This window comes from Myotis myotis, unplaced genomic scaffold, assembly GCF_014108235.1.
Source record: "Myotis myotis isolate mMyoMyo1 unplaced genomic scaffold, mMyoMyo1.p scaffold_m19_p_8, whole genome shotgun sequence".
Classification (NCBI taxonomy): Eukaryota; Metazoa; Chordata; class Mammalia; order Chiroptera; family Vespertilionidae; genus Myotis; species Myotis myotis.
The window spans coordinates 48,354,238-48,380,704 of record NW_023416390.1 but is presented as its reverse complement, the minus strand read 5'-3'; the positions used below and the strand labels follow the sequence as shown (position 1 = coordinate 48,380,704).

The following is a 26,467-nucleotide window of genomic DNA, read 5'->3' as shown; positions in this document are numbered from 1 at the left end:
CTAGTCCAGCGGTTCTCAACCTGTGGGTCGCGACCCCTTTGGGGGTCGAACAACCCTTTCACAGGGGTCGCCTAAGACCATCGAAAAACACATATATAATTACATATTGTTTTTGTGATTAATCATTATGCTTTAGTTATGTTCAATTTGTAACAATGAAAATACATCCTGCATATCAGATATCTTTTTTAAAATATATTTTATTGATTTTTTACAGAGGAAGGGAGAGGGATAGATAGTTAGAAACATTGATGAGAGAGAAACATTGCTCAGATGCCTCCTGCACACTCCCTACTGGGAATGTGCCCACAACCAAGGTACGTGCCCTTGACTAGAGTCAAACCTGGGACCCTTGAGTCCGCAGGCCGACGCTCTATCCACTGAGCCAAACCGGTTAGGGCATGCATATCAGATATTTACATTACGATTCATAACAGTAGCAAAATTTCAGTTATGAAGTAGCAATGAAAATAATTTTATGGTTGGGGGGTCACCACAACATGAGGAACTGTGTTAAAGGGTTGCAGCATTAGGAAGGTTGAGAACCACTGCTCTAGTCACTCAAGAATAAGTATTGACTGACCATTGTAATAAACTGGATGTAAAACTAATTCTAATTCTCTGCCCTTTTCTATGCCCTTTGTAATGAGACATTCAGCTCCTCCCATTAATGGAATCTCCCCACCCCAGTGAATCTGGGCGGGCCTGTGACTTGACTGGCTTTGGTCTGGCTGAAGTGAGAGTATGTCTGTTCTTAGTCTGAGTTCCACTCACTCTCTTGGCTCCTCTGCCATGCCCCCAAAACAGCCTGGGTTAGACTGCTGGCTGATGAAAAAAAAATGCTTCAGCCCATAACCAGTCCAGAAGAACTGCCCTCCCTGCCAAACTCAGCCCAAATCAGCAGAGCTGTATAGATGACCTGCTTTCTCACAGGAGTGAGATAGGGAAGAACAGAAGAACCAGACGGCTAAACCTGAATTGTGAATTAAATAAAGCTGATGTCATTTATTTATTGGAAGTCACTGGGTTTTCTGTTTAATATATAGCATTATTGTGACAAGAAATAAGTGATACAACCCCCAAAATGAAATTTTTTTTGCACATTCAAACATGCTTCTAAGAAACTCAACAAATAGCCAAACTTTATTATTATTTTTAAATTTATCTTTATTGTTGAGTCTATTATAGATGTTCCCCTATTCCCCCCACTGATCCTCTCCACCCAGCTCCCGCCCTCCATCCCCCAGGCCTTCATCATACTATTGTCTGTGTTCATGGATTATGTATATATGCATATCAGTTCTTCAGTTAATCTCTTTCCACACCGCCCCCCCAACCCCCATCCCCACTTCCCTCTGAGATTCATCGGTCTGTTCCATGCTTCTATATCTCTGGATCTATTTTGTTCATCGGTTTATTTTGTTCATTAGATTCCACATATGAGTGAGATTATGTGATACTTATCTTTCTCTGACTCGCTTATTTTTTTAAAATATATTTTTATTGATTTCCGAGAGGAAGGGAGAGGGAGAGATAGAAACATCAATGATGAGAGAAACTCATTGATTGGCTGCCTCCTGCACACACCCTACTTGGGACTGAGCCTGAAACCCAGGTATGTGCCCTTGACCAGAATTGAACCCCGGACCCTTAAGTCCCCAGGTAGATGCTATATCCACTGAACCAAACCGGCTAGGGCCTGACTGGCTTATTTCACTTAGCATAATACTCTCCAGGTCCCTCTATGTTATCTCAAAAGGTAAGAGATCCTTCTTTTTTACTGCTGCATGGTATTTCATAGTGTAAATATACCACATCTTTTTTATCCACTCCTCTACTAATAAATAGCCAAACTTTAATTCTCAGTCTAGATTGAGCCAGGACACCCTGCTGCCCTTTCAACAGTCTAGGAGAGGGATACTGTATTAAGAGGGAGATATTTCCACGGGGCAGATGGCCATGAGGCCTGTGGGAAAGCTAGTCAGCCTGCTGGGAGAGACAGCTGAGGAGTAAGTGTGCTACCAATCTGCATGAGGGCCTCAAACACCACGGTAGGCGTGGTATTGAAACAGGGAAATTAAACTGAAACACATGATTTTCCTCTGGGCAGGATGCAAAGGTGGCTTCCTTCCTGGGTCCTGGTCCAGGTGGATTCGAAGAATGAAGCTATGGACCAAAAGGTGGTATAGGAAAAGGTGGAAATTTATTGGGAAACAAGCACAGACTCCCACGTGGGGAGGGGGAGAGACCCACTAACTCCCTCTTTCTTAAGGTTTATAAAGGTTGTGGTTCTTTGTATCCTGATCTCGCCCCTGATTGGTCACTATAGCAGCTTCAGAGCTCAGACTCCGAGTGGGGTCCCTCTCTATTTCTCCCTCCTGTGGTAGAATTCTCTATTCTCTGTGAAAATCTGTTTTCCTTTTCTCCCTTTTGTTTTTCTACTCCCTGTGGCTTTCCCCTTCTTCTGTGAAGGGTGTCTTCCTCTCCCTTTAAGTGGTGCCTTTAGTTCTTTGTGAGTGTATGCCTTTTGGCAGCTCCCAGCCCCCAGCTTTGCAGTTCTCCCCCATGAGCCCCCTGATTCCTAAAACTCCCTGAACCTGCCTATTTTACCCCTAAAAACTCCTTTCAGGATGATGACATTTGTTGTGGAGACTGGCAAGGGAGGCCAATGTCTCCATTTTGAACTGAGTCCAAATGCAGCAAGAATCAGGGGGAAGACACTGAGATGCCCCAGGCCCTAGAACCAAGGCTCCAGCCCAGTTTGTCTGAGGGCAGGGGAATCTGAGTGACATGTTCTTAACCTCAGTTTATAATGTCTCCACACAGCTTTCAGCATTCCTGGTAGTCTTATCCAATTCTAGCCCTTTCATAGCTGCTACTTAGTGTTGTCACTTCTAGTGATAAATTTCCTTTGGAAAAGCTAAGGGGAGAACATTATTAAGTGTGTGCATGGTGGTCCCTAATTAAGGGTGCTTCCTCTCTGTAGTAGGCAGTTAAACAGGCATGGTATGAGCAGAGCAAGGACAGTGGGCCAGGTACAAAGGTTACCAGGGCAACGGACAATTGCAGGGCAACCTTTTCTCCCCTAGCACATTGTTGGCCATGCAGTTTGTACCCCCTGACCTTTCATATCGCTGGTCATGTGATTCGGACTCTTCCCTGACCTTTCCTCCCTAGCATGTCACTAGTCATGTGGTAGATCCCCTAGAGGAGGAACAAGGGAGCCAGAGACCAATCTTGGCTCTGAATTCTTTCTTAGCCAGGACTCAAGTACCAAGGTTGCTGTACTGAGGTCCATTGCTGGTGATATTCTGGTGCCGTACCACCGCTAACATCTCTACTCTGGTTGCAGGGACTTAGAATGGAGCCTGCACACCCAAAGCAGATGAATGAAGTGGGCCCACCTGGACAGGTCTGAAGTGCTCCACTGGGCTCTGCTGATGGTGCTCCTTTTGGATGGGGGATCCCCCAATTACAGCAAGGCAACAGGCCATTAGATGGAACCACCGGTGCAGAGAAAGCAATAAAAATATAAGTTGCTGATGGCTGATTTCTAGTTCTGTTTATCCTTTTGAATGATTACAAACATATGAGGGTAAGCATAAGAATTTTTTCTTAATTTGATAGTTTAGTCAGCCTCTTGGTCCTGTTGGGCTAGGAGTGAGAGCTGGGTTGAGTTAAACCCTCAGGGGTGGTTAATGTATGTCCTGCTCCCTGACAGCCTTTTCTAGACCTTTTCCACTGTAGTAGTCACAGTTATATAGGTCTGGTCCTAATTGTTTGGTACCCTGAGCTGGGGTGATTAGAGCAAGGGAGATATTGATTTAGTTTGTGAGCTTCAGATAAGGAAGGGAGGAAGAGGGTCTGGGCCCTGGATTGGTTGCTTTACATATCAAAGATGTGCTCAAGGGCAAGTTGCTTCCTCTCTCTAGGTATTGGCTGACCCATGGAGGAGCAGGCTCTCCCAGGTTCAAAAGGCCATAACATGTTCAAGCATCAGACAACGCAGAAAATAAAAAACATGATTAATATAGAAAGCTGTCTGACATGCATCAGCCCAGGGAGCGGCCGGATTATGGGGATACTTTATAGCTTCTGGGCTTTCTCTCAAGGACTCAGTATTCTGCTCTCCAAGTATTTACAGAAGTGTTTCCCACTATCTCACACCAGCCCTCTTGACCTTGAGCAGTTCTTAGCTATTTCAGTAAATAAATGGAGGAAAGTCCAGGGTGGGACTTCCTCCTCCGGGCGTTTGACAGGACTCTGGGCCCTTTGAATGCAGGAAGTCTAGGACACACCCAACCTTCAGAGGGCAGTGTGTCCTGAGTGTGGAAAGCTGAACGCTGGAGCGTAGTTTAAAAGGAAAGAAGCCAAACACATTTCAGCATGAGGGACCCGCTCACAAACTGTTCGGTGAGTCGCTTGGGGTTCGTTTGTGTCTTTGTGTGTAAGAAGGCGCTGAGGGGTGGATTTATACATGAATGTATTTTAACTTTAAAAGTTTGAGATGCTCAGGAACCAAACATGTTTAGATACTGGCCGTGAGTCAAAAATCTGTGGTTTTTCTTTAGTTCAATTTACCAGTAATTGCCCTTTCTAGCAAATGGGCAGGTCATTGTCATTTTCTATTCTCATATTCTTAGGAAAACTTTGAGGGGGCATAGCATCATATTTGCACGCAGGTGGTGGCTGTGTAGAAAACATTCTGAAGACATACACAAGTGCTTACATTATTCGTTGAGTGGATACACAAAGACGCAGAATGTCTGCAGCCAATTTTGGCTTCTGCGAAGGAATTTAGAGTGGAAGGTTTCTGTGTATTTTCCCATATCACTGAGATAGTCAAGAATTGCCAAGTCCCACAGGCGGGAGGACAGGCTCCCCATTTTGTCCAGCCCGTGGTGGTTCTCAGACAGGTTTATCAATATGTTTCTTTCAGTCCTGGGAGGGCTACCAAAACTAGAAGATGGGTCAAAAATTTAAAGATTTATGAGGGCATTCGCAGCAACAGCAGAGATGTAATTTAGTAAGTGAGGAGCAGCTAAAGAGGAGGAGGATATATTTACTTTGGAAATAAAGTAATCAAGGAATGTCAGGGTGTTTCCAAATAAATGGTGCCAAGAAGCAAAAATTGGTAACAACACAAACAAGGGATCTTTCAAGTATTTTATCTTAAAAAAAAAAAAAAAAGAATTGTGGAAAAGCAGAAATGGGGACTGAAACAGAGCCATGGAAAGAGTCCAGTGGATGCGGAAAGCACAGGCTTAGAGCTGATAGGCCTGTAACTGCTACTCCACAAAATGAGCTCACGAATCAGATGAGCTAAATGAGGTGCAGTCATAAAGGCTAGTAATATTAATAATGACAACGTAGCCGCAGCCTCTGTCTGCTTTTACTTTTTAAATGCAAGAGTAATGTTTAATTAAAAAAAAAAATCCAGCAATATAGCTGTATATAAGTTTGAAGAAAGGAAATCTCCCCCTTTAATCTCCTCCAATCTTTTGCACAGGTAACTTTTTACAAGTCTTTTATGGTTTATTTATTTGCTGTTTATTTTTTGTTCCACGCATTTGCTTCCCTCTAAAATGCTAACTCCTTTCCCACCATTGACACTGTGATCATGTTTTTGCAAAGGGGTGGTTGAGTGGGACAGCAACTGTATAAGTCAAGGCAAAATCTGTCACCAAAGACAGAAGTTAAGACCTAGGGAAGAGTGAGATAGAGGGAAACTGAGGCCCGCTGAGTTAAAAAAGAATGGAGAGCCTAGCATCCTTTCCCAAGGCTGCCTTTAGCTCAGGAACTGGGAGGAATATCTTCTTTCGAGCAGCCCCAAGACAGCCCGTCACCACATCTGGTGTCAGTTTAATGTTTCCTCCCTGACATGCTGAAGAGTTCTTCCCCTTATGCCGAACCTTGTCCACAACCTTGAAGATTATCTCTATGGGCCCAGTGCCACCAAAAGTAACCTGGGAGTCAGAGGAAGTGGATATCCTGTCAGCCAGTGTTTCTAAATCCTCTGAGATCATGGAATCTTTATTTATTTGATTCATCTTCATCAAGTGTTCAACTTGATTTCCTGGTGCAGTCCTAGCTTGTGCTTGGGGAACAATATTGTATCAAGATGAGGCTGCAGTTTGGGAACAAAATGAAACATGGGAATGAGTTTTATTAATATTAATGTGTTTTATTAAATAAAGCAAACAGATCCTTTATGAAACAGTTGGGTAGTTTTTATAAAAGAACCCAAAGGTTTACTAGTAACTACCTGCAAAATGTCTCATTCCATGCATGCCTAGGGTTGTACAGAACACAGTTCATTCATAAAGCCTTAGCTTAGCTACAGTTCTTAACCCTGCCTACCCCGGCGGATCCATGTGTGGAAGCTGTGCGCTGCATGAGCTTCAATGAGAAAAACATGATCTTTTTATTTGCACTAGTTTATAACTGAAATTAAGAATTTCCTCTAATTTTTAATATAAGCAGTAACCCAGTATTACTGAACTGTCTGTGACTTTGTGACCAAGAAAAATCACATGTATTTTATATAATATTAAAGTTCTCAGCAGATATCTAGAAATATTGATCACACTCAATGTGGTTTAGAAGTTTGGTTAATTCTTAATTATAAAGCACACATAATTTTAAAATGTTTTCAAATGTGTGTGTGTGTGTGTGTGTGTGTGTGTGTAATTACTTTTCTTTGTAATCCTATTATTTTACTAGAGGCCTGGTGCACAAAATTCATGCACGGGGTGGGGGGGGGAGGGGGGGGAAGGGGGGTGGTGGTCCCCCAGCCTGACCTGTGCCCTCTCACAGTGCTGGAGCCCTGCAATCTATCTCCCCAAAGAGGTAGGCCCCACCCACCCATCTGGAGCTCCTCCATGGATTGCCCCAAAGAGGTAGGCTGGAGCTGGGTGTCCTGACCCCAGCGTCACCACTTGGAGCCACCTGGACCCACTTCCACGCTGCATGGAGCCACAGGATGCACCCCCCCCCCCGCCCCCCCTGCCCCTGCCCCCGCTTCCCCACCCTGGCTTCGCGGCGCAGAGCTGCGGGACCAGCCTCCATGCTGCGCACACAATGTCAAGTCCCTGCCCACCTGTGTGTGCCCACTGCGTACACAGCCTCCTGGTGATGGATTGTTAGGGCGTGAGGACATCACGGTGTGAGGGCATCACGGTGTGAGGGCATGATGACTACATAGGCTTTTATTAGTATAGATTTTATACATTTGAAAATATTATTCAGAGTAAAATGGGCTTTACCAGAATGCCAAAGGGGCTCATGATACAAAAAATTGTTTTAATCTCTTATTTTAGGTCATGCCCCACATGAGCCAGTAGATGAGAGTGGGGTGGGGAGGGAGGTGGGGTAGGAGAGGGAGAGCTAGAGCCAAGGTCAAGGGATTTTCCTATATTTTCTGATCACACACACACACACACACACAAACACATACACACACTGGGCAAGATGGTCTCTGGGTTCTGCTTTTCACAGCTTTTGTCTTCAACTCTGAGTAGATGGTTGTTTGTAAATAAGGGGTTATGCTAAAATAATGGAAATATTTTTTAGCAACTCCTTTATTAATGCTGCCTTTATCAGAGCTTATCAAGGAGTGTCCAGTACAGATTCTCTCTCCATTGCTACTACAAGCAGAACATTCTGCTCTTATTCATTCACTAAATTAAAAACGTGACCTATTGAAGAGCTTCCAGACTTGTGTATGCCTGGGAACACTGAGATTGGGAAATGGGTTACAGGTGTCTCAGCCCTTGAATTGGCAGGGTGTGGCTGGGTTTGGGGTCTTAGCGGGTAGAGGCAGCTCATGGACTAGTTGTCTCTACCCGGAACAGCTTTGTCCCTTTAGTACACTGTCTGGTACAAATATCATTTTCTAGGTGTGCCATGATGTGAAAAATTTAGAAAGTACTAGTCTATTAAATAACAGGAAATCATATTTCAAAATCTAAAACTATCAGCTTCAGAGTTGATTCAAGCCATAAGATGCACTTTTATTTGAGCAGCCTTTGCCTTTAAAAAGTTGAGTTTGAGTATCTTTGGGAAAGACAGGAATCTCCTCTTTGTCACAGGCTCCCCCTCTCCTCCAAAGGCCATGGAGTGTTAAATCACTGATTTATAAACTTTCAGGACTGTCTGGCCTCCTAGAACTAGACATCTGGAGATGGTATTTTACAAATGTGTCTTGGAGAGTTTTGATGACTTGATACATTTGGGACATGCAGCAGCCCCTGCAGCCCAGCACATAGAAATATTCTCAACTGGCTCTGTTCACAGCTTTGGTTAGGAGCATGGTTTCCTCACGCATGGTGTCTGAGGTCCCCTATTCTCACCCCAGGACCGTGGAAAATATACACTCCTCAGGTGATAGCGACAGCTCATCTCAGAGTCCCTTCCTTCCTTCCTCTTTAGTTCTCCTGATGGGAGGGTTTAGTCCTTGCTTCCACTGTGAATGCTCCCAAATGATCCACTCCATCTCTTTGCTTTGATTTCTCCCAGCCCCAGCCCCAGCCTTAGCCTTTGCAAGTGTTGGAGAGCAAAAAGCCTCACTCTGCATCCCTACCCTTCTCCCCTGCATGTGCCCCCCTGGTGTTTTTGGATCTTTGTTTCTGCATTGCTGGAGACAGAACAAATAGGATATCACATAAAAAATACAGAGCTTAATATTGTGCAATATTTCTAAATAAACCAGGTAAGAAAGTTACAGGACCTATAAAAATCATAAAATTTTATTGGACATAAAGTAAGATTTGAACAAATGAAAAGACTTTACTATATCCTTGGATGTTTAAGTCTGCCATCAAAAAGTCAATTTCCCCCAAATGAGATTATATATATATATATATATATATATATATATATATATATATGCAATTGCAATTAAGATCCCAACAGGGATTTTTTTAAAAAAAAATTGTAATTAGATATGTTCATGTTGAAACACGGAAATCAAACTGAAATGTGTGCTTTACCTTTGGGCAGGATGCAAAGGTGGTTTCTTTCCTGGGTCTTTGTCAGGTGGATTAGAAGAATGAAGTCATGGACAAAAGGTGGTATAGGAAAAGTTGGAAATTTATTGGGAAACAAACACAGACTCCCACATGGGGAGGGGGTTCCACTAAGTCCCTCTCTCCTAAGGTTTATAAAGGCTGCATGCAATTCCTTGTGTCCTGATAGCCCCTCTGATTGGTCACTATAGCAGCTTCAGAGCTCAAACCCCATGTGGGTCCCCTCTCTTTCTCCCCCTCCTGTGGTAGAATTCTCTATTCCCTGTGAAAATCTGTTTTTCTCCTTCTCCCTATTCTTTTGCTACTCCCTGTGGCTTTCCCCTTATCTCCTGTGAATGAGTGTCTTCCTCTCCCTTTAGGCTGTGGCACCTTTGGTTCTTTGTGAATGTATGCCTTTGGCAGCTCCCAGCCCCCAGCTTTGCAGCCCTCCCCCATGGGCCCCCTTTATTTCTAGAACTCCCTAGACCTGCCTATTTTACCCCTAAAAACTCCTTTCAGTATGGAAGAATAAATGCCCAAGTTTAGCCAAATAAATTGTGAAAAGGAAAAAAATAGTTGTCTAAAGAGAGAGCAGAAGCAAACTGCTAATATCTCTATAACTTAGGTAGTGAGTACAAAATGTGTATCGTTATTATTGTCTGTATCCTTACTTTATGAACATAAAAATGCATCATAATTTAAAATAAAAAGTTAAAAGACAGCATATGAGTTAGAAATATGTTCAACTGCATATTTAAAAAACTTAAAATGAGTTTGAAAAAAAACCCTAACATTGTTCTCTCCCACATAAAAAAAAGTTCCAAAGAAGAGAGTTCAGGGCTCGTGTGGTGGCTTCCAGGGCCATCAGGGACGCAGGCTCTTTTTCTCTTTCTGCTGTATGATCTTAGCACATGGCATCAATCCTCAAGACCACCTTATGGCATCAGCCATCATTTCTAAGTCCAGTTGTCAGCAAAGAAAGGTAGGAACCTTCACTGAAACCCCATGCAAAACTTTTGCCCCTGCCTCAAGAAGTGTTCAGGCACATGGCTACACCTAAGGGCGACAGAGGTTGAGAAATGACCTTATTCTAGGGGTAGGTGCCCTGTTAAACATGTATCTATTTTCTTCTCATGAGACCTAGGTATGTTTTCTGGTGTTATGGGAAGAAAATGAAAGGCTTAGGGGAATTTAGTGAAAATGTTTAGTTTATAGAGGAGTAAACAAACAAACAAAAAAAACTGAAAAATTTTAAAATGCTCAATAAAATTTTCCCATTGTACATGTAAGGGAAGGAAGGAAGCCTTTTGGGAGCATATCATTCTTCGACGTCAGATTATTTTTAGGAAAATAACAATGAGGAAGCTTGGTTGCCAAATGTGATTTTACTCTGTTGACTCTCAGAGGAGAACCATTTGTGTGTGAGAAAGCCTACACCTGGACCTCAGCACAGGTATGCTTTGCTTACTCTGCAGAGTTTTAAAATCTGTGAAGTGTTTGCTACAATTTTAAAAAATCGCATTTCAGATTCCAATCCTTATTTCAGCTTTTTTGGACCAACTGGATGATCTGGCCATCCTGGGCCGGAGCAATGTGGCAGCTGCCTCTGCAAGCTCACGGTCCCCACCCTGCTCCTCGCTCACCCAGGTGCCTGACCAGTGCCTGCAGGCACGAGATTGTGCAAACCTTGCTTTAGGAGTTAGCAATCAAGGGCTGTGCTCCCTGACCACTGTCCTTGTGTCCCAGATAGTTGGTTTGCTACTACTGCGTGTCCACGTCCTGCCATGGCTTTCTGTGCTAGATTTTAGGTCTCTTCCTCCTCTGTGGCCCTATGTCCTCTGTTTGCACCATATGCCAGGTGCTATTGTGCTGCCAAAAAGATTGCCCCGCCCTGAGTATTCACGTATGTGAACATGCATGATGTATATATATAGTAGGTGCTCAGTAAATGTGAGTTTGCTTCCCTTTGCCCTTCTCGACACAGTGCCCAGCTGCCTGCTGGAGACCTTGAGTGCCGAAGAGGCTGGGCTCTCTGTATGAGCCAAGTCACCGCAGGATGCTTGATCTACACAAAATTTGCATCCTCTTGTGTAAAATCTCATTTTGAAAAATGCAATTCACTAAAAATGCATCTGCCAGATGGAAACTGTGAGAAAGTGTGTTTGGAAACTGTTCTGTTCCTAATTCACCTACTCTGTGTGAGGAAAGCAGCAGAATCGGCGGACACTTACCCTCTCCATTTGGGCACTTAAAATCTATTGTCATCAAGGTCAACCTTTACAAATACTATTTTCAGAATGACATTGTAGAGCTCTAAACCCAATGACAAAAACTTTCAATTAGAATTCTTGAGTCTGAAGGCTAAATTGAGATATAAATAATTGTATAAAGGTTTGGTTCAATTGAAATGTTCAACTCATTATTCTAACATTCTTATTACTGCAGTTGAATGAGATGTAGAGGGGATTAGGAAACATTTTTATTAACAAGTTATTCATTTGCATTTTTATATCTCAGCCAAGAAACACTCACTTTCATGGCTCACGGTTTGTCAGGAGATCTAGAAATATTATTTTGGAATTTGTGAGACACAAAATGATTGACTACTCAACATGTTTCAGAAGGTACCGTTAACCTTCCTGGGAACAACAGGGCAGTAGGAAGCCAGACTCCAAGGGCACCCTACTGCTGAACTATTTGCCTTTGGTCTAGGGGAGAAGCAGATAGACAAGCAGATAGCTTTATTTTTTGAAAAGTTCTCCAGGATCTTTTATATCCAGGCAGAAGACACTTAGTCTTTATTTTAAGAACTCATCCAAAAGGTGTGCACCCCACAGCTGCACGGCCACCTGCACTGACAGTCATTGTCACAGCGGCACTCAGAGTTTAAAGGAGTTCTGTCTTTGGAAGTGTCCATAACCTTTCTGTGCATCTTTTCTTTTTCAGTATAATCAAGTGTACAAGAGCCTCAAGGAGTTTTCTCAAAATGGAGAGAATTTCTGCAAGCAGGTCACATCCATTCTTCAGCAAAGGTACGAAATGTGCATTTGCAATAAGCAGCTCTTCCTCTTTAGTGGCTGGGAGTGATGGAACTGGAGGAGTGATTACAAGCTGTCCCACTTCCCGGAACACAGTGTTATATTTTGGTACTTGAGAGATTGGCTTCAAAAGTGATTCTTCTCTATTGCACATTTATCACTTGGGTACCAAAAAAAAATCAGGAAACAGCAGGAGGTACTTCTGCTTGGGAAGATCCAGTCAAGTCTCTTCTGATGCCTAAGACTGAGTTTATCACCACCTGCGGGGCCCACCATTTTTCCTGATGTATACACCATTGTTGTTTTCACATCAGTGGCAATTATTAATTGACATATGTCTCCCCTATGAGGAGGGTGAGGGAGTGGGGGGCTGTGTCCTACTCACCTTTGTATGCTGAGCTGTTACAGCCTGGCCTTTTGACTTTTTCAGTAAATGTCTGAATTTAATTCTAATCATCCATCCAAATGGATGAAAGAAAAGTCACCATTTTCAGTCTCATCTTTTTGTTGCTGTTGTTGTTTTGTTAATCCTCACCTGAGGATATTTTTTCCATTGATTTTTAGAGAGAGTGAAAGGGAGGGAGGGAGAGAGAAACATCAATGTGAGAGAGACACATTGATTGGTTGCCTCCCACACACCCTTACTGGGGCTGGGGATCAAACCTGCAACCTAGGTACTACAACCCAGGTATGTGCCCTTGACCAGGAATCAAACCTGAGACTCTTCAGTGCTTGGACCAATGCTCTCCCATTGAGCCACACTGGCCAGGGCAGTATCATCTTCTTTTAATACTAGATGTGATCATGTTTAAAGCTGTTCACTGTGCTGAACTAAGCACAATTAACTCAGTCAAGAAGTTACAAACATTTCTGCTTAAAATTAGAGATCCCAAGGATGAATTGGGCCATAAAGACATAGACCATTTTCCTACATCTAGAGCAGTGATGGCAAACCTATGACACGCGTGCCAGAGGTGACACAAACTCGTTTTTTTGGTTGATTTTTCTTTGTTAAATGGCATTTAAATATATAAAATAAATATCAAAAATATAAGTCTTTGTTTTACTATGGTTGCAAATATCAAAAAATTTCTATATGTGACACAGCACCAGAGTTAAGTTAGGGTTTTTCAAAATGCTGACACACCGAGCTCAAAGGTTCGCCATCACTGCTCTAGACAGTTCTGTAATAAACAACTCTAAAGAGATCTTCAGGCTAGATTGTTTATTCTTTATAAGGTAACCCATTTTGGATTTAAAAGATTCCATGTGTGTCACGAGAACAAAGACACAAGGGCCCAACTGCATCCTTCACTGATGGGTCAAGAACAAAGAAGAACATTAGCCTTATTGGGACCAAGGGAAGATACTGGAGAGGTCCAAAAGTCTACTATAAAGATAATAACCAGGTTTATCAAACAAAGTTGAAAAGAAAAAATCTATAATAATAGAAGTGTAACATGCTAATTAGACCAGACAGCCAAACATCCTTCTGGATGTCATTATGGACGTCCTTCTGGACAAAGCCACAGGGGTTGGGGCAGAGGCAGAGGTGGTTAGGGGTGGTCAGGCAGGCAGGTGAGCAGTTAGGGGTGATCAGGCAGGCAGGCGAGTGGTTAGGGGTGATTACACAGGCAGGTGAGTGGATAGGGGCGATTAGACAGGCAGAGTGATTAGGGGTGATCAGGCAGGCAGGTTGAGGTAGTTAGGGGTGATCAGGCAGGCAGGCGAGTGGTTAGGAGCCAGTGATCCTGGATTGCAAGAGGGATGTGCGACTGCCGGACATCCCCCGAGGGGTCCCAGATTGCGAGAGGGTGCAGGCCGAACTGAGGGACTCCCCCCCTTTCCACGTCCCCCTGCACGAATTTTGTGCACCGGACCTCTAGTTTTAATATAAGAAGTTACTTCTGTCTTAATACTCAAGTTGCTTTGATTCTGTGAGAGGAATAGAAGGACCAATCTGGGAGAGAATTTCTTAAAAGTATTGCTATCAGTCTCAGAGGAAATTATTTAAAATAAGACCAGTTAACTATTACAAATTCAACCCCTTGCCTGGGTTAGAAAGCATCTCCCTCCACAGATCAGGAAAAATCTGTACACATTATTAGCCATGCACATGATCTGGGTTGCAGTCATCTGAACCTGGTTGGTGTCCCCATCTTTAAAATTAGTGTCTGGAGGAGAGCTATGAAGACAGAAGGCAGGTGATAAATTATGCCTGGCAAACAGACTCAACAATGAACTGAATAAATTTGGGGACTCACTGCTCCAAAACTGCCTTGTCCAGGTTGCTCTGCATCTCTACCTGCCACAGATGTATCTGCTGTACATGGAGTCAGAATGCGCTTTCTTACCTGTCTCTTTTGAAATTGTTGAGGGTTATGATGTAGAAAATCATAAAGGCACATCCAGCGGCCAGCTGAATGAAGGGTACCTGCTACATGAAATACATCCTATCAATATTTGTAGCTTCAATGAATAAATAAATGAAAGATGGTTACGAGTTTATTTTATTATATTACAACCACATTATTAGAACAAGGTCTTTACTCTTGTTGGAATGTGGCCCTATGGAGCAGCTCTGTGTTGGCCAGGGGCTACAAAAGACAGCATCACAATCAAGTTTCGAGTTCAGAGACTTTCATTTCCAAGCTCAGTTGCCTTCTTGCACTTGTTCTAATTGGTGCTGCTAGAAAAGTGCAGTTGTTATTGAAACACCATTTTTCCTGGAAATTCTGCAATTCATGGTCATGCTTAGCTTCTTTTATCCAATTAGTTGCTTCAGTTTCCTTTTTTATAGTAGCAGCTCAGATTTATCCAGAGACACACAGAAGCTCCTATGATGCCTCACACCAAAGTCATTAGGTTTCACTTTAACACAATCACAGATCAGATTTTAAAAGACAAAGACACATTCCCAGAAACTACTTATGAGTATTTGGTTCCCTGCACCTCCACAGCTAATGTTCAAACAGGTTTTGATGGGAAAATCAATTGTTCCTCTGCAAGCAAGTTTAGGATCAGGTTTTCAAATGGCAAGTAACACTGGTCTGGACATTAAACAAGAAAGAAAAGAAAAAAAAGGAAAGAAAGGAAAGGAAAGGAAAGGAAAGGAAAGGAAAGGAAAGGAAAGGAAAGGAAAGGAAAGGAAAGGAAAGGAAAGGACAAAGAAGAAAGTATAATTGGCCATTGTTTCATCCATGATTCATTGCAGATGTTGTCAACAAAAGAATAAAAGATTTAAATAAAGTCTTTGGTAAATCTTTCCTTTTTCTACTCTACTCATAGCCTGGGGGATCTTAGCTCCCACAACTTCAGCTCCTTTTTGCAAATTGATGACTCTCTCATGTATATTACTAGACAGTATGTCTTATCTGTACTTCAAACCGTATACCCAACAGTCTATTGGACATTTCCATGTGGGTGTCCCATGGAGCCACAAAGGAAGCCTTTCCAAAACAGAGTCTATTAGCTTTTCCCCAAAGCTGGTGCTCGTGGATTTTTTTTTTTACCATGGTAACCACTGCCACCCAATCAAGCCCACGATCCTTGGAGCCACCCATGATTCCTTCTTCTATCTCAGCTTATGATTGAGTCATCATATTGCTCTCTAGTACCTTATAGCTTTCTTTTCATTTCATTGCTTCTGCCATTGTTCTGGCAAAAAGCTCTTAACCTGTTCTTCTGTCTGCACAAAGGCACCTGGCTGAGGGGCCAAGCAAAGGCAGGAATTGAAATCACTCCCAACCCTCAAGTCTTGCACCCTGGCTCAGTTGTATCCTTCACAGGATCTTCTTTTTCTAATCCAAGCAAAGTTGCCTCAACTAGGGAGCAGGCTAGGGTCTATCTCTCTCTAATTTATCTTACGCTCTGTGGCCATGACGCCATTTAAAACTCTTCAAAGACTCCCGTCACCTTCAGTATGAAATTCAGCCCGGTTGTACACCAGTCTGTGGGGAGCCCTCAGGGGACAAGTCAGGGAGTGAGATAGTTAAATTGGTAGGGCTCAGCTCCCTCCTCCTGCTCCCACTTCTACAATATGGTGGTTTCTGTATGAGATTTTGTTTTTTAGCTAAAAAGCTTTGTAAACTACCCTTTTTGTCCATTTTACCTGACTTTCCCACAATAGCACTTCCCTCAAATCCTTTTATAAACTCACTCAATTCAGGAATTAGCAGACCAGGAGGTTCTGAAGATCTAGAACTGCCACAGCTGCCCATTCCTTGATCTACAAGTGGGCAGGGACTCAGTGAGACTCTCAGACTGGACCCTCCAGAAGGGTGTCCTGTTGGTCCCACTCACCTTTTTTATACTGTCCTCAGGAACCAGAATCGAGGCAATCGGTAATGATGAAGTGGGTGTGTGGGCTAGCCAGAGAACCCTCTGCTCAAATAACAGAGCTTCCATGTAAAAATGTCTTTCAAATTGCTAATAACTAGCTTTGAAATATTGCCTGTTTGTAAGATGAGCTTGTGATTATCTTTGCAAAGACAAACTGATAAAGCTTGGGTGGAAAATGTCAGCATACCAAGCCCCCAACCACAAGCTGCTGCGAGTAGAAATTAGGAGGCCAGCGATGGGGGTGACATTTCAAACAAAGATTTTCAGATTACTAAAATTCCTTCTTAATTCATGATGAAGGGAGGGCTCTGTCACCTGCTATTTTCAAGCTTAAGAGAGCCTTAGTTCTATTTTATTTATTTTTTAAATTTTATTTTTCAATTACAATTGACATTCAATACCATTTTTACATTAGGTTCAGGTGAACAGCATAGTGGTTAGACAATCATATACTTTCAAAGTGACCCCCCCTAAATTTCAAGTACCTACCTGGCACTGTACATCGATATTACAGTATTATTGACTATATTCCCAAGGCTGCACTTTATATCACATGACTATTTTGTAACTACCAATCTGTAGTTTTTAATCCCTTCACCTTTCCCACCCAGCCTCTAACCTCCTCCCCTCTGGCAACCGTCAGTTTGTTTTCTGTATGTATGAATCTGTTTCTGTTTATTTTGTTCTTTAGATTCCACATTTAAGTGAAATGATACGGTATTTGTCTTTCTCTGTCTGACTTATTTCACTTAGCATAATACCTTCTAGGTCCATTCATGCTTTAACAAATGGTAAGATTTTATTCTTTATTACGGCCGAGTAATATTCCACTGTATGTATGTTCCACATTCCACAACATTTTTACCCATTCATCTATTGATGGGCGCTTGGGTTGCTTCCATAACCTGACTATTGTAAATGATGTTGCAATGAACATAGTGGTGCATATATTTATTAATTAATTTCTTTTAGACACAGGGACCAGCTACAGTTTGTGATTTTTTACCATTTTTTAAAATCTTAATTTTATTAGAGCAAGACACTCTAACATTGATTACATGGTCACTTATACAGTTTAATTTGTGCTCTACCTAAAATATTGAATCTGATACCCTGTATTTTCCATCTCTCTTTTCTTTCAAAATATAATTTATTTTAAATTCTAAGACAAATGTTGGTCTTTGACTTAATTGGTTGGTCTTTATTATTACTAATGAGAATTTATTAACCTGCCTCCACATGCCGAGAGGAAATCAGAACATAGATGGATTAAAAGCCAGTGCATGCCATTTCTCTGGTCCAGGACCTTTAAAATTCTCTGGAATATTCTGCAATTGAGTTGTCCATCAAAAGACATATACATCATTAATTTCACATGCACCAAGACAACTGCTTGCAGTTAGGACTCTCAACTCCTATTAGGTAGCTTTAGGGCTAAGACATTAAGCACAAAGTTTTTGCAAGCATGTTTCTGATTATTTTAATAAGGGAATGAAAATTCTAGGACTCAATCTGAGATTAACTCTGTCTCTATTATTTTTTTTATTGTTTTATTGTTTAAAGTATTACAAAGGGTATTACATATGTGTCCCCTTTTTCCCCCGCCCTTGACAATCCCTGGCCTCCCCTACCCCCCAGTGTCTTATGTCCATTGGTTATGCTTATATGCATGCATACAAGTCCTTCAGTTGATCTCTTACCCTCCTCCCTCCTGCTCCCCAACCCTCCCTGGCCTTCCTGCTGCAGTTTGACAATCAGTTTGAGGCAGCTCTGCCTCTGTATGTATTATTGTTCATAAGTTTATAATGGTCTTTATTATGCCTGAATGAGTGAGATCATGTGGTATTTTTCCTTCATTGACTGGCTTATTTCACTTAGCATAATGCTCTCCAGTTCCATCCATGCCATTGCAAATGGTAAGAGTTCCTTCTTTTTTACAGCAGCATAGTATTCCATCGTGAAGATGTACCACAGTTTTCTAATCCATTCATCTACTGATGGGCACTTAGGCTGTTTCCAGATCTTAGCTATGGTGAATTGTGCTGCTATGAACATATGGGTGCACATATCCATTCTGATTGGTGTTTCTGGTTTCTTGGGATATAGTCCTAGAAGTGGGATCAACTCTGTCTCTCTTGACTCCCTTTGCATGTGATGACTTTTAGGCTGGAAACCAGGATAAAGGACTGAGCAGTTGTGAGTGTGTGTGGTAGGGGTCCACGGAGGAGGAGGCTGGGCAGTGCCACCTCTTCCTTGGGAAAACAGTTTATTTCTGTTTAGCAGTAACTCTGAAAGGGCATATAGATATACTGTTTTATTAGACCATGAGCACAGACAAGCCACGTGGCAGCATTTGTTCAATTTACAAACATTCCGACTTATAAATGTGACAGCTCTTTCCATGCTTCCCAGTTGGAACAATAACTTCTTAGAACCATTTTCTTCAGGGAGAAATTTAGCCATTCGCCTCTGTTAAGATTAAGACCATTCAAGGCCAGAGGCCTGGGAACCTTTCATCTGTAGGCAAACTCGCCAGAAAGGGAGCCCAGTCACAGTGCCCCACTCCCCATGCACCTGCACCCATCTTCCAGGCCCTGGTTCGTTTCATTTCCTTCTGATTACTCCTTCGGAGTAATCTGCTGAGGATTGTGTGATGGTCATTAGGCTTTAAAATGCAAGAGGAGCTTATTACAGCTTGCTTTGCTTGGTCGATTGGAATGCTAATTCTAAAACCCTTTATTATATCCAAGGTGGGCAAAGGATACAATAGTGATGTTCAGAGAAGCGATGTCCAACTCAGTCCCGCCACAGAGGGCGATGCTGGTGACAGTTGATAGCACAGATCCCTCCCTTTCCATTTTCCAGACCCTTAACACCTCCTCCTCCCCATTTGGGAGCACACCTTACATCAGCACCAATGCTGTTGGAAGAAGCCAGGGAAAGTCAGTATGTCTGCACCAAGGCTGCTAAGCCACCGGGAGCTATGGTGATTCAGAAACACTGCAATTCAAGGCAAAGTGAGAGGCGGATCAATCTTTTAAAAGTCCTTACCTTTGTCTCCATCTCCAGCCCCTTCCCCACAGTTCCAGAGGGCACTGGAGTATCTAAGTAGGCAGGTTCTCGAGCCAGATTGCCCGGGTTCGAATGCCAGCTCTGTCCCTTCTTCATGGGTGACCTCTGGCAAGTTGCTGACTAAACTGCCTGTGCCTTGCTATTCCTCTCCATGCAATGGGTAGAGGAAGAGTGCCTACCCAGTGGGAGTTATCACGGATTGAATGAGGAAACACTTGCTGCCTGGCATGTTGGAAGTGCCAAATACATGTTGGAGGTCACTACTGTATGTATAGGCAGAACACAGGCAACGCACTTGTCAGGAGAGCACGGTCTGGAATTTTTAAGCTATATACCAACCTGTAAAAAATATATACGAATATGCCCTGATGCAGACGACACTTGTATGTAAAGAGAAAGCCAAAGCAAGCCGTGCTGGGTGGTAACTGAATCTCTCCTACCAGGCTCAAGTGAAAACCAGCCGAAACGCTGGAGCTCAGGAGTGAAGGTGGTCAGCCCCAAAACAGAAGAGCAGGAGCTTCCGGGTGAGCAGGGCCCTCTTCCTTGCTTGCCACCCAAGCCCACCGTTTTCTCCCAGGAGGATCTGATTAAGTTAGCGATTTAAAGGAAAGCAGCACTTCCTTCTGGGCATTGTTCTTTTTATTTCTGCTTAGCTTCTAGGACACGTTGTGCAGCCTGCAAGAACATTCTAAAAGTGAAACTGAATTCATAGGAAGAGGCTGTGCCTGACAGCATTAGCCTTTCCAGTTAGAAGGCATTTCAAATTGTTCTGGAGCTGATAGGTGGGCAAACTGTGGGTTATATCTCCCACACCTCCCTCCCCCTCTGTGTATCTGGGGTGTTCTAAATGTTTAGAGATCCTTTGGGGTACATAATAGCAATATTAGAAAAGTTAATAGCCCTAGCCGGTTTGGCTCAGTGGATAGAGCGTCGGCCTGCGGACTCAAGGGTCCCGGGTTCGATTCCGGTGAAGGGCATGCACCTTGGTTGTGGGCACATACCCAGTGGGGAATGTGCAAGAGGCAGCTGATCGATGTTTCTCTCTCATTGATGTTTCTAACTCTCTATCCCTCTCCCTTTCTCCCTGTAAAAAATCAATAAAATATATTAAAAAAAAGATTTTTTAAAAAAAGTTAATATCTATTAGGGACTTGTTTAGTGCCCAGCTGTGAGATGAGCACTGCGAATGCTTCATCATATTTAATAGTTTATGTGCTGCTTCCAAGAAAGAAGGCTGGGAAGGAACGTCCTAAAAGCCCTCTGATTAGCACTGGGCTAGGAAAGGGTTACTGTGTCCAGCTATTCCAGGTGCTAGAAAGCTGTGTACCCTGATATCAGGGCTGAGCACAGCTCAAGCTTGTAGGAATACATCTAAGTAGTTCTGCAATTTTGTGTTCATAAATGGTGAAGTGAGAGCAGACTTGTAGCAGAAACCAGTTAACAATTCTAACAAGACCGATGGAACCCTGGCCAGTGTGGTTCAGTTAGCTGAGTGTCATCCATGCACCGAAGGGTCTCCGGCTCGATTCCTGGTTAGGACACATACCTGGGTTGCGGGTTGATTGCTGGTCAGGGCAATTAGAATTTTAAAAAAAGACCTGATGGAAAGTTCATTCATTCATTCATTCATTCATTCATTCATTCATTCATTCATTTTTACACACATACCAAGCACCTATATGCGCCAAACATTGTTCTATTCCTAGATATATAGCAATACACAAAACAAATCTAGACCCTCATGAAGCTTACATTCTAGGGGTGTTCATAGAAGTACACTGAAAAAGAAAAACATGTGACTTAGGATAGTGATACGTTCTAAGACATGAATAAAGCTGTAAGGGGTGAGTAACAAGGATGCTCTTTGAATAGGGTAGCCTCTGAGATGGTGAGATTTGAGCAAGTCCTGTTGGTGTTGACATGAAGGAAAAGTCTGTAATGATTATGTAACAGAAGGAAGACCCAGCAGAGACTACAGCAAGTGCAAGGGCCCTGAGGGAGGGTGGCATCTGGCCACCAGCAGTCAGTAAACAAGGGGACACCTTGTAAGAGAGGAAACCAGAGAGGGAACCAGGGGTCAGATCATGCAAGTCAATAGTAATTATTCCAGTCTTTGAGTCCCCCCTCAGCTTGGGTCATTACTATATTTAATTATCATAAAACCCCTGATATAGGACTAATTACTCCCCTTTATATTGCCTAAAGCCACTCCACTGAATGGTAGAAGTCTCTTGGGATTAAAGATCATCCAAGTTCATCAAATGAGATGGTCTTTGTTCCTTCAAAAAGTGTTAACGTATAACGGAGAGCACAGCTGTACTAACAGGGGAAAATAAATAGAAATTTAGCAATAGATCAACAGCCCATTATATCTACATTCCATTTTATAAAAAAGAGCTTTCTTTCCCTGTTCAGTTTATCGCACTGAGTCTAATTTGTGTGTGTGTGGCGTGGGGGGAGGGGGGAGCTGGTGGGGAGGGGATTCAGGTATGAAGTTAGTTACTAGAGAGTTCTGGGATTGTACCACACATGAAATGAAGTCATAAATAATTCCAGTAACTTTTATCTTATGATAAAAGTGTAAGTAAACAAAACTGAAAAATATGCAACAAAAAACCTCTTTGGTCCATGTTAAAAAGGAAAACAATATACATTAAATTTAATTTTCTCCACTTTTATTATCTTCAGTGAAAAGTAAGATGAGCAAGAATATGTCTTCATTTTGTCTGTAGATGGGCCTACAAGTAAAAATGGTAAAATCAGTTCAAGTGAGAGTGATTCAATCTATCCAAAAGAACTAAGGAGTTGTCTTTTAAAGGACATGCCCAGATTCCCCACTGAGTCTTGTCCTGCATAGAAAGTAATGGAAATTTGTTTTCTAAATGTGGTGTCAGCCACCTTAGCACCTTCCCATTTAGAAAGCTACTGTGTGGTTAAGTCCATCATAATTTATCATTTTATTGCCAGCTCATTATATTCTAGAACTAATCTAATAGTACTTATATCCCAGGATAAGTAGGGAAGTCTTCTGTTCTCTACTACTTGTAGTAGCTTGCTAGTACTGCTATTAAAAGGTACCACAAACTGGGTAGCTTAAACAACAGAAATTCTGAAGTCTGAGATTATGATATTGTCCAGGTTGATTCCATGTGAGGTCTGTCAGAGAGAATCTATTCAGTGCCTCTCTCCTGTCTTCGGGCAGTTTACTGACAATCTTCAGCATTCCTTGGCTTGTGGATACATCACCCTTCATCTTTTCATAATGTGTTTTCCCTGGGTGTGTGTTTCTGTCTCCATACCCCTTTCTGTAAGGACACAGTCATATTGGGTTTGAACCCACCCTGATGACCTCGACTTAATTTGATGGTCTGCAAAGACCCTATTTCCAAATAAGGCCACATTCTTAGGCTCTAGGGCTTAGGATTTCAACATCTTCAAGGGTTGGGGAGAGATACAATTCCATCCATAACACTAGTGTACAAGAAGGTCAAATAAATAAACTCTCTTCCTTTATAGGATCCTCTTGGATAGCCTTAAGGATTATGTCTAAGGATAAGAGGAACTTTATAGTAAACAAATCATCTCTTCTTTATGTGGGCATTGCATTGTCAGTCTGGGCACTCTCCTTTGTGTGTGTGTTGGGGGGTAAGGGGGTGAAGGCAGGGGTTGCTTGATTTTTGGCACATTCTGTCCCTTTGCTAACAGGGCAAACTTGGAGTTTAACTATGCCAAAGGACTTCAGAAACAGGCAATTAAGCTGAACAAAGCATTACAGAACACAAAGAAAAAGTAAGTATATGAAAGAGGTAAAGTAAAATAATTCTTAAAAATAATGAACAGTGACATTTGTTCAGTTCCAGTTTTCTGTTATAAATTTGGCAGGTACATGATGTCAAGCATGGCTTCCAGTTCTTGAACACTTACTGTGCGCTATACAGTGTGTTAAGTGAGTTTATAAATACTCTCACTTAACCTTCAAAACCCTTGAGAAGTCTTATTATTGTCCCTACTACACACTAAGTCTTGAGTCTTGAAGAGTTTAAGACACTTTCCCCAGACGCACAGATAAGGAGTTCCAGAGCTGGATTCATCCCATGTTTTTATGAGTCTTAAGCCCACATGTGTAAAAGGTCTCGCTGATGATGGCTAACTTAGAAAACAGTGTTGTTAATTTGGAATGTCTTGGAGTCAAAAAGTATGAATCCTGATTTATTTCAACTCTCTGACCTTCAACAAATAACCTGGCTTCTCTGTGCCTCAATTTCCTCCACGAGTAGAGGAAGTAATAATATATTCTCCATTGTGTGTATGCATGTGTGTATGTGGGAGGGTGTGCATATTACATGAGAAAATGTATCATTAGAATATTATTGCTGAAAATATGTTGGTTCACATCTTCCTCAATACATTTCAGAATGAAATCAATTCCTTCTTTGGGGGGGAAAGAGAAATATATTTGTATTCTAAAAATGGTCCACTAGTGATAATTTGCTACAAAGATTCTTGACTAATGCTTGCAGATGTCAGCCTGAACTGGCAATGCCAATGCAAAAGCTTCTTTTGATGGAGAATGAGAGGAAAAGAAAAAAAAAAGGAAGGCTTTAAGAGCTTATATTCTTATTCTTCCTCAGGCATCATCTGTAACAGCAAATATTGGCTTTAAAATTGCTCCAACTTCTAGCTTGACTTTTAGGATAGTATTTTAGTAGATTTACCAAGGAGTCAGTATAGCACAGTGGTGGAGTAGAGCTAGACTTTATTTAGACTGCCCGGGTTTAAATTCTAGCTCTACCACTTACCAGGTAGGTGAATTAGGAAAATTTATCTTACCTCTCAGTGTCTATTTAAAGTGGAAATAAATTGCTGTGAAGATTAAATGAGATAATACAAGAAGTATGCTTACTAGCTGAGACAGAGCCAAAGTTCCAGAAGTATTCATTATGATGTTGATTTTAATTACTTCCTAAAGAATGAGAAGTGTAGGGGTATAGTGGGTGTGCCTTACTGTGTTGCAGCCCTAGCATCCAGCATGGTACTCCCAGAGAGTTGGCATGTCCAGAACGTTTGGTTAATCAGGATTAGCACAATAATATTTAATAATAAACTTTAATTAAGCTTTTATCTATACCCAAATCTATTAGGTGCTTGTATAAATGACTCAAATTATTTATGTTTTAAAAATCCAATTAAGTGAACATCAGAGAAATCAAGTGATCCATCCCTCCAAGTTCCCACTGAAAACAAAAGGGAGTGTGTGAGTTCAGACACAGACTCCCCTGAGGCCAGCCCGCAGCTTCCTGCTCTGTTGCCCAGCTCCTCTGAGGAGCAAATGTCAGGCTCTCTTCCCAAAAGTGTGCTTTGGTTCCTTTTTTTTAAAAATCTTCACCCAAGGATATGTTTTTGTTTGTTTGTTTTTTAAAATATATATACATATTTTGTAAAATATGTTTTTATTGATTTTTTACAGAGAGTAAGGGAGAGGGATAGAGAGTTAGAAACATTGATGGGAGAGAAACATCAATCAGCTGCCTCCTGCACACTCCCCACTGGGGATGTGCCTACAACCAAGGTACATGCCCTTGACCAGAATCGAACCCGGGACCCTTGAGTCCACAGGCGGACGCTCTATCCACTGAGCCAAACTGGTTAGGGCTTAAAATATATCTTTATTGATTTCAGAGAGGGAGAGAGGTAGGAACATTAATGAGAGAGAATCACTGATCAGCTGCCTCCTTCACGCCCCCTACTGGGGATTGAGCCCACAACCTGGGCATGTGTCCTGACCAGGAATCAAACCGTGACCGCCTGGTTCATAGGTCGATGTTCAACCACCGAGCCACACCGGCCAAGCCAAGGATATGTTTTTTATTAATTAGGGAGACAGAGAGGGAGGTGTAGAGAGAGGGAAAGAAAGGAAGATTGATATGAGAGAGAAACATGGATCTGTTGCCTCCCATATGCACCCTGACTGGGGATCAAACCTAGGTATGTGCCCTGACCAGGAGTTGAACCTGTAACCTTTTTGTGTACAGAACAATGTTCCAACCTACTGAGCCACCTGGCCAGAGCTGGCTTCCTTTTTTAAAAAAATCAACTCAATTGAGGTTTAATTTACCTGCAATAATTAGCACTTATTTTAAGCAGATGCTTTGGTCGATTTTGATGTATGTACTAGTATATACTATGCAGCTACTACCAAAATCAACATGGAGACATTTTCATCACACAAAAGATCCCTCATGCATGTGTGCAGTCCTCCCCCACCCAGTCCCAAACAACCACTGACACTGATCTGTTTCCTGCCATATATATATGTCTTTTCTGGAATTTTCTCTAATTGGAAGCATACAGTAAGTCCTTTGTTGTGCCTGGCTTGGATAAGCAGAAAGTCTGGCATCCTTTGACCTAGTTCTCCCATTAAATAACTATAGGGTTAAACCTAAGTCATTTGAGGCAAAACCTCTGCACCATCACGATTTCAGTAAGGGCATCCATCTGTCTCTCCCCCACTCCCCCCCCCCCGACCCCCCCCATCAAAGTCCACACAGGCCTCTGTACCTGAGGTTACTGATGCAACTGTGCTTATTATCCTGACTTTTGAAGTCTGCTGTGAGCTAGGCCTCTTCCGTAGGAGAAAATAGTATCACCCGTCCTAATCCTCCCTCTGTGCTGCTAAGGACGGGCAGTGCCGTCCTTTTGTTAAATTGAGACATTGCTCACAAGACCATAAAATATCTGAGTAGTTGTCCTAACAGGATGGAAACCCCAATGGCAAGAGCAGCACACAGGCCATGATCAGGGCTCTCAAGTCCTCTGTCACGTAACTTCTCTGAGCCTCAGTTTATTATCAGTGAAATGAGGAGCCTGAAGATTGTAAGGGCCTTCTGCCCCTAGCACGCTGTCCCCTTCCTGCTCTACGTGCCTTCTCAGCCTTCGCTACTTTATTTCCCCAATTTTCCACAGACATGAAATAGGAAATGAAAATCACGATGACAGATGCCTGAAAACTAG

The 26,467-nt window shown here is 42.3% G+C and overlaps 1 protein-coding gene across 5 annotated transcripts in view; it reads left to right on the top strand.

The window, feature by feature from the left end:
- Positions 1–4,310: 4,310 nt before the first annotated feature.
- The window catches only part of NOSTRIN (nitric oxide synthase trafficking), a 53,088-nt gene continuing 30,931 nt past the window's right edge, over positions 4,311–26,467 (top strand). For 4 of the 5 annotated variants that reach the window (XM_036320525.1, XM_036320524.1, XM_036320526.1 and 1 more), the window contains exons 1-3: positions 4,311–4,413; positions 11,952–12,037; positions 23,162–23,245. In XM_036320525.1, the coding sequence (XP_036176418.1) occupies positions 4,387–4,413; positions 11,952–12,037; positions 23,162–23,245 (197 nt within the window). In that variant the 5' untranslated portion in view covers positions 4,311–4,386. Of the gene's footprint in view, positions 4,414–11,951; positions 12,038–19,899; positions 19,981–23,161; positions 23,246–26,467 lie in introns of all 5 variants that reach the window. The other variant, XM_036320527.1, reaches the window with a different exon arrangement.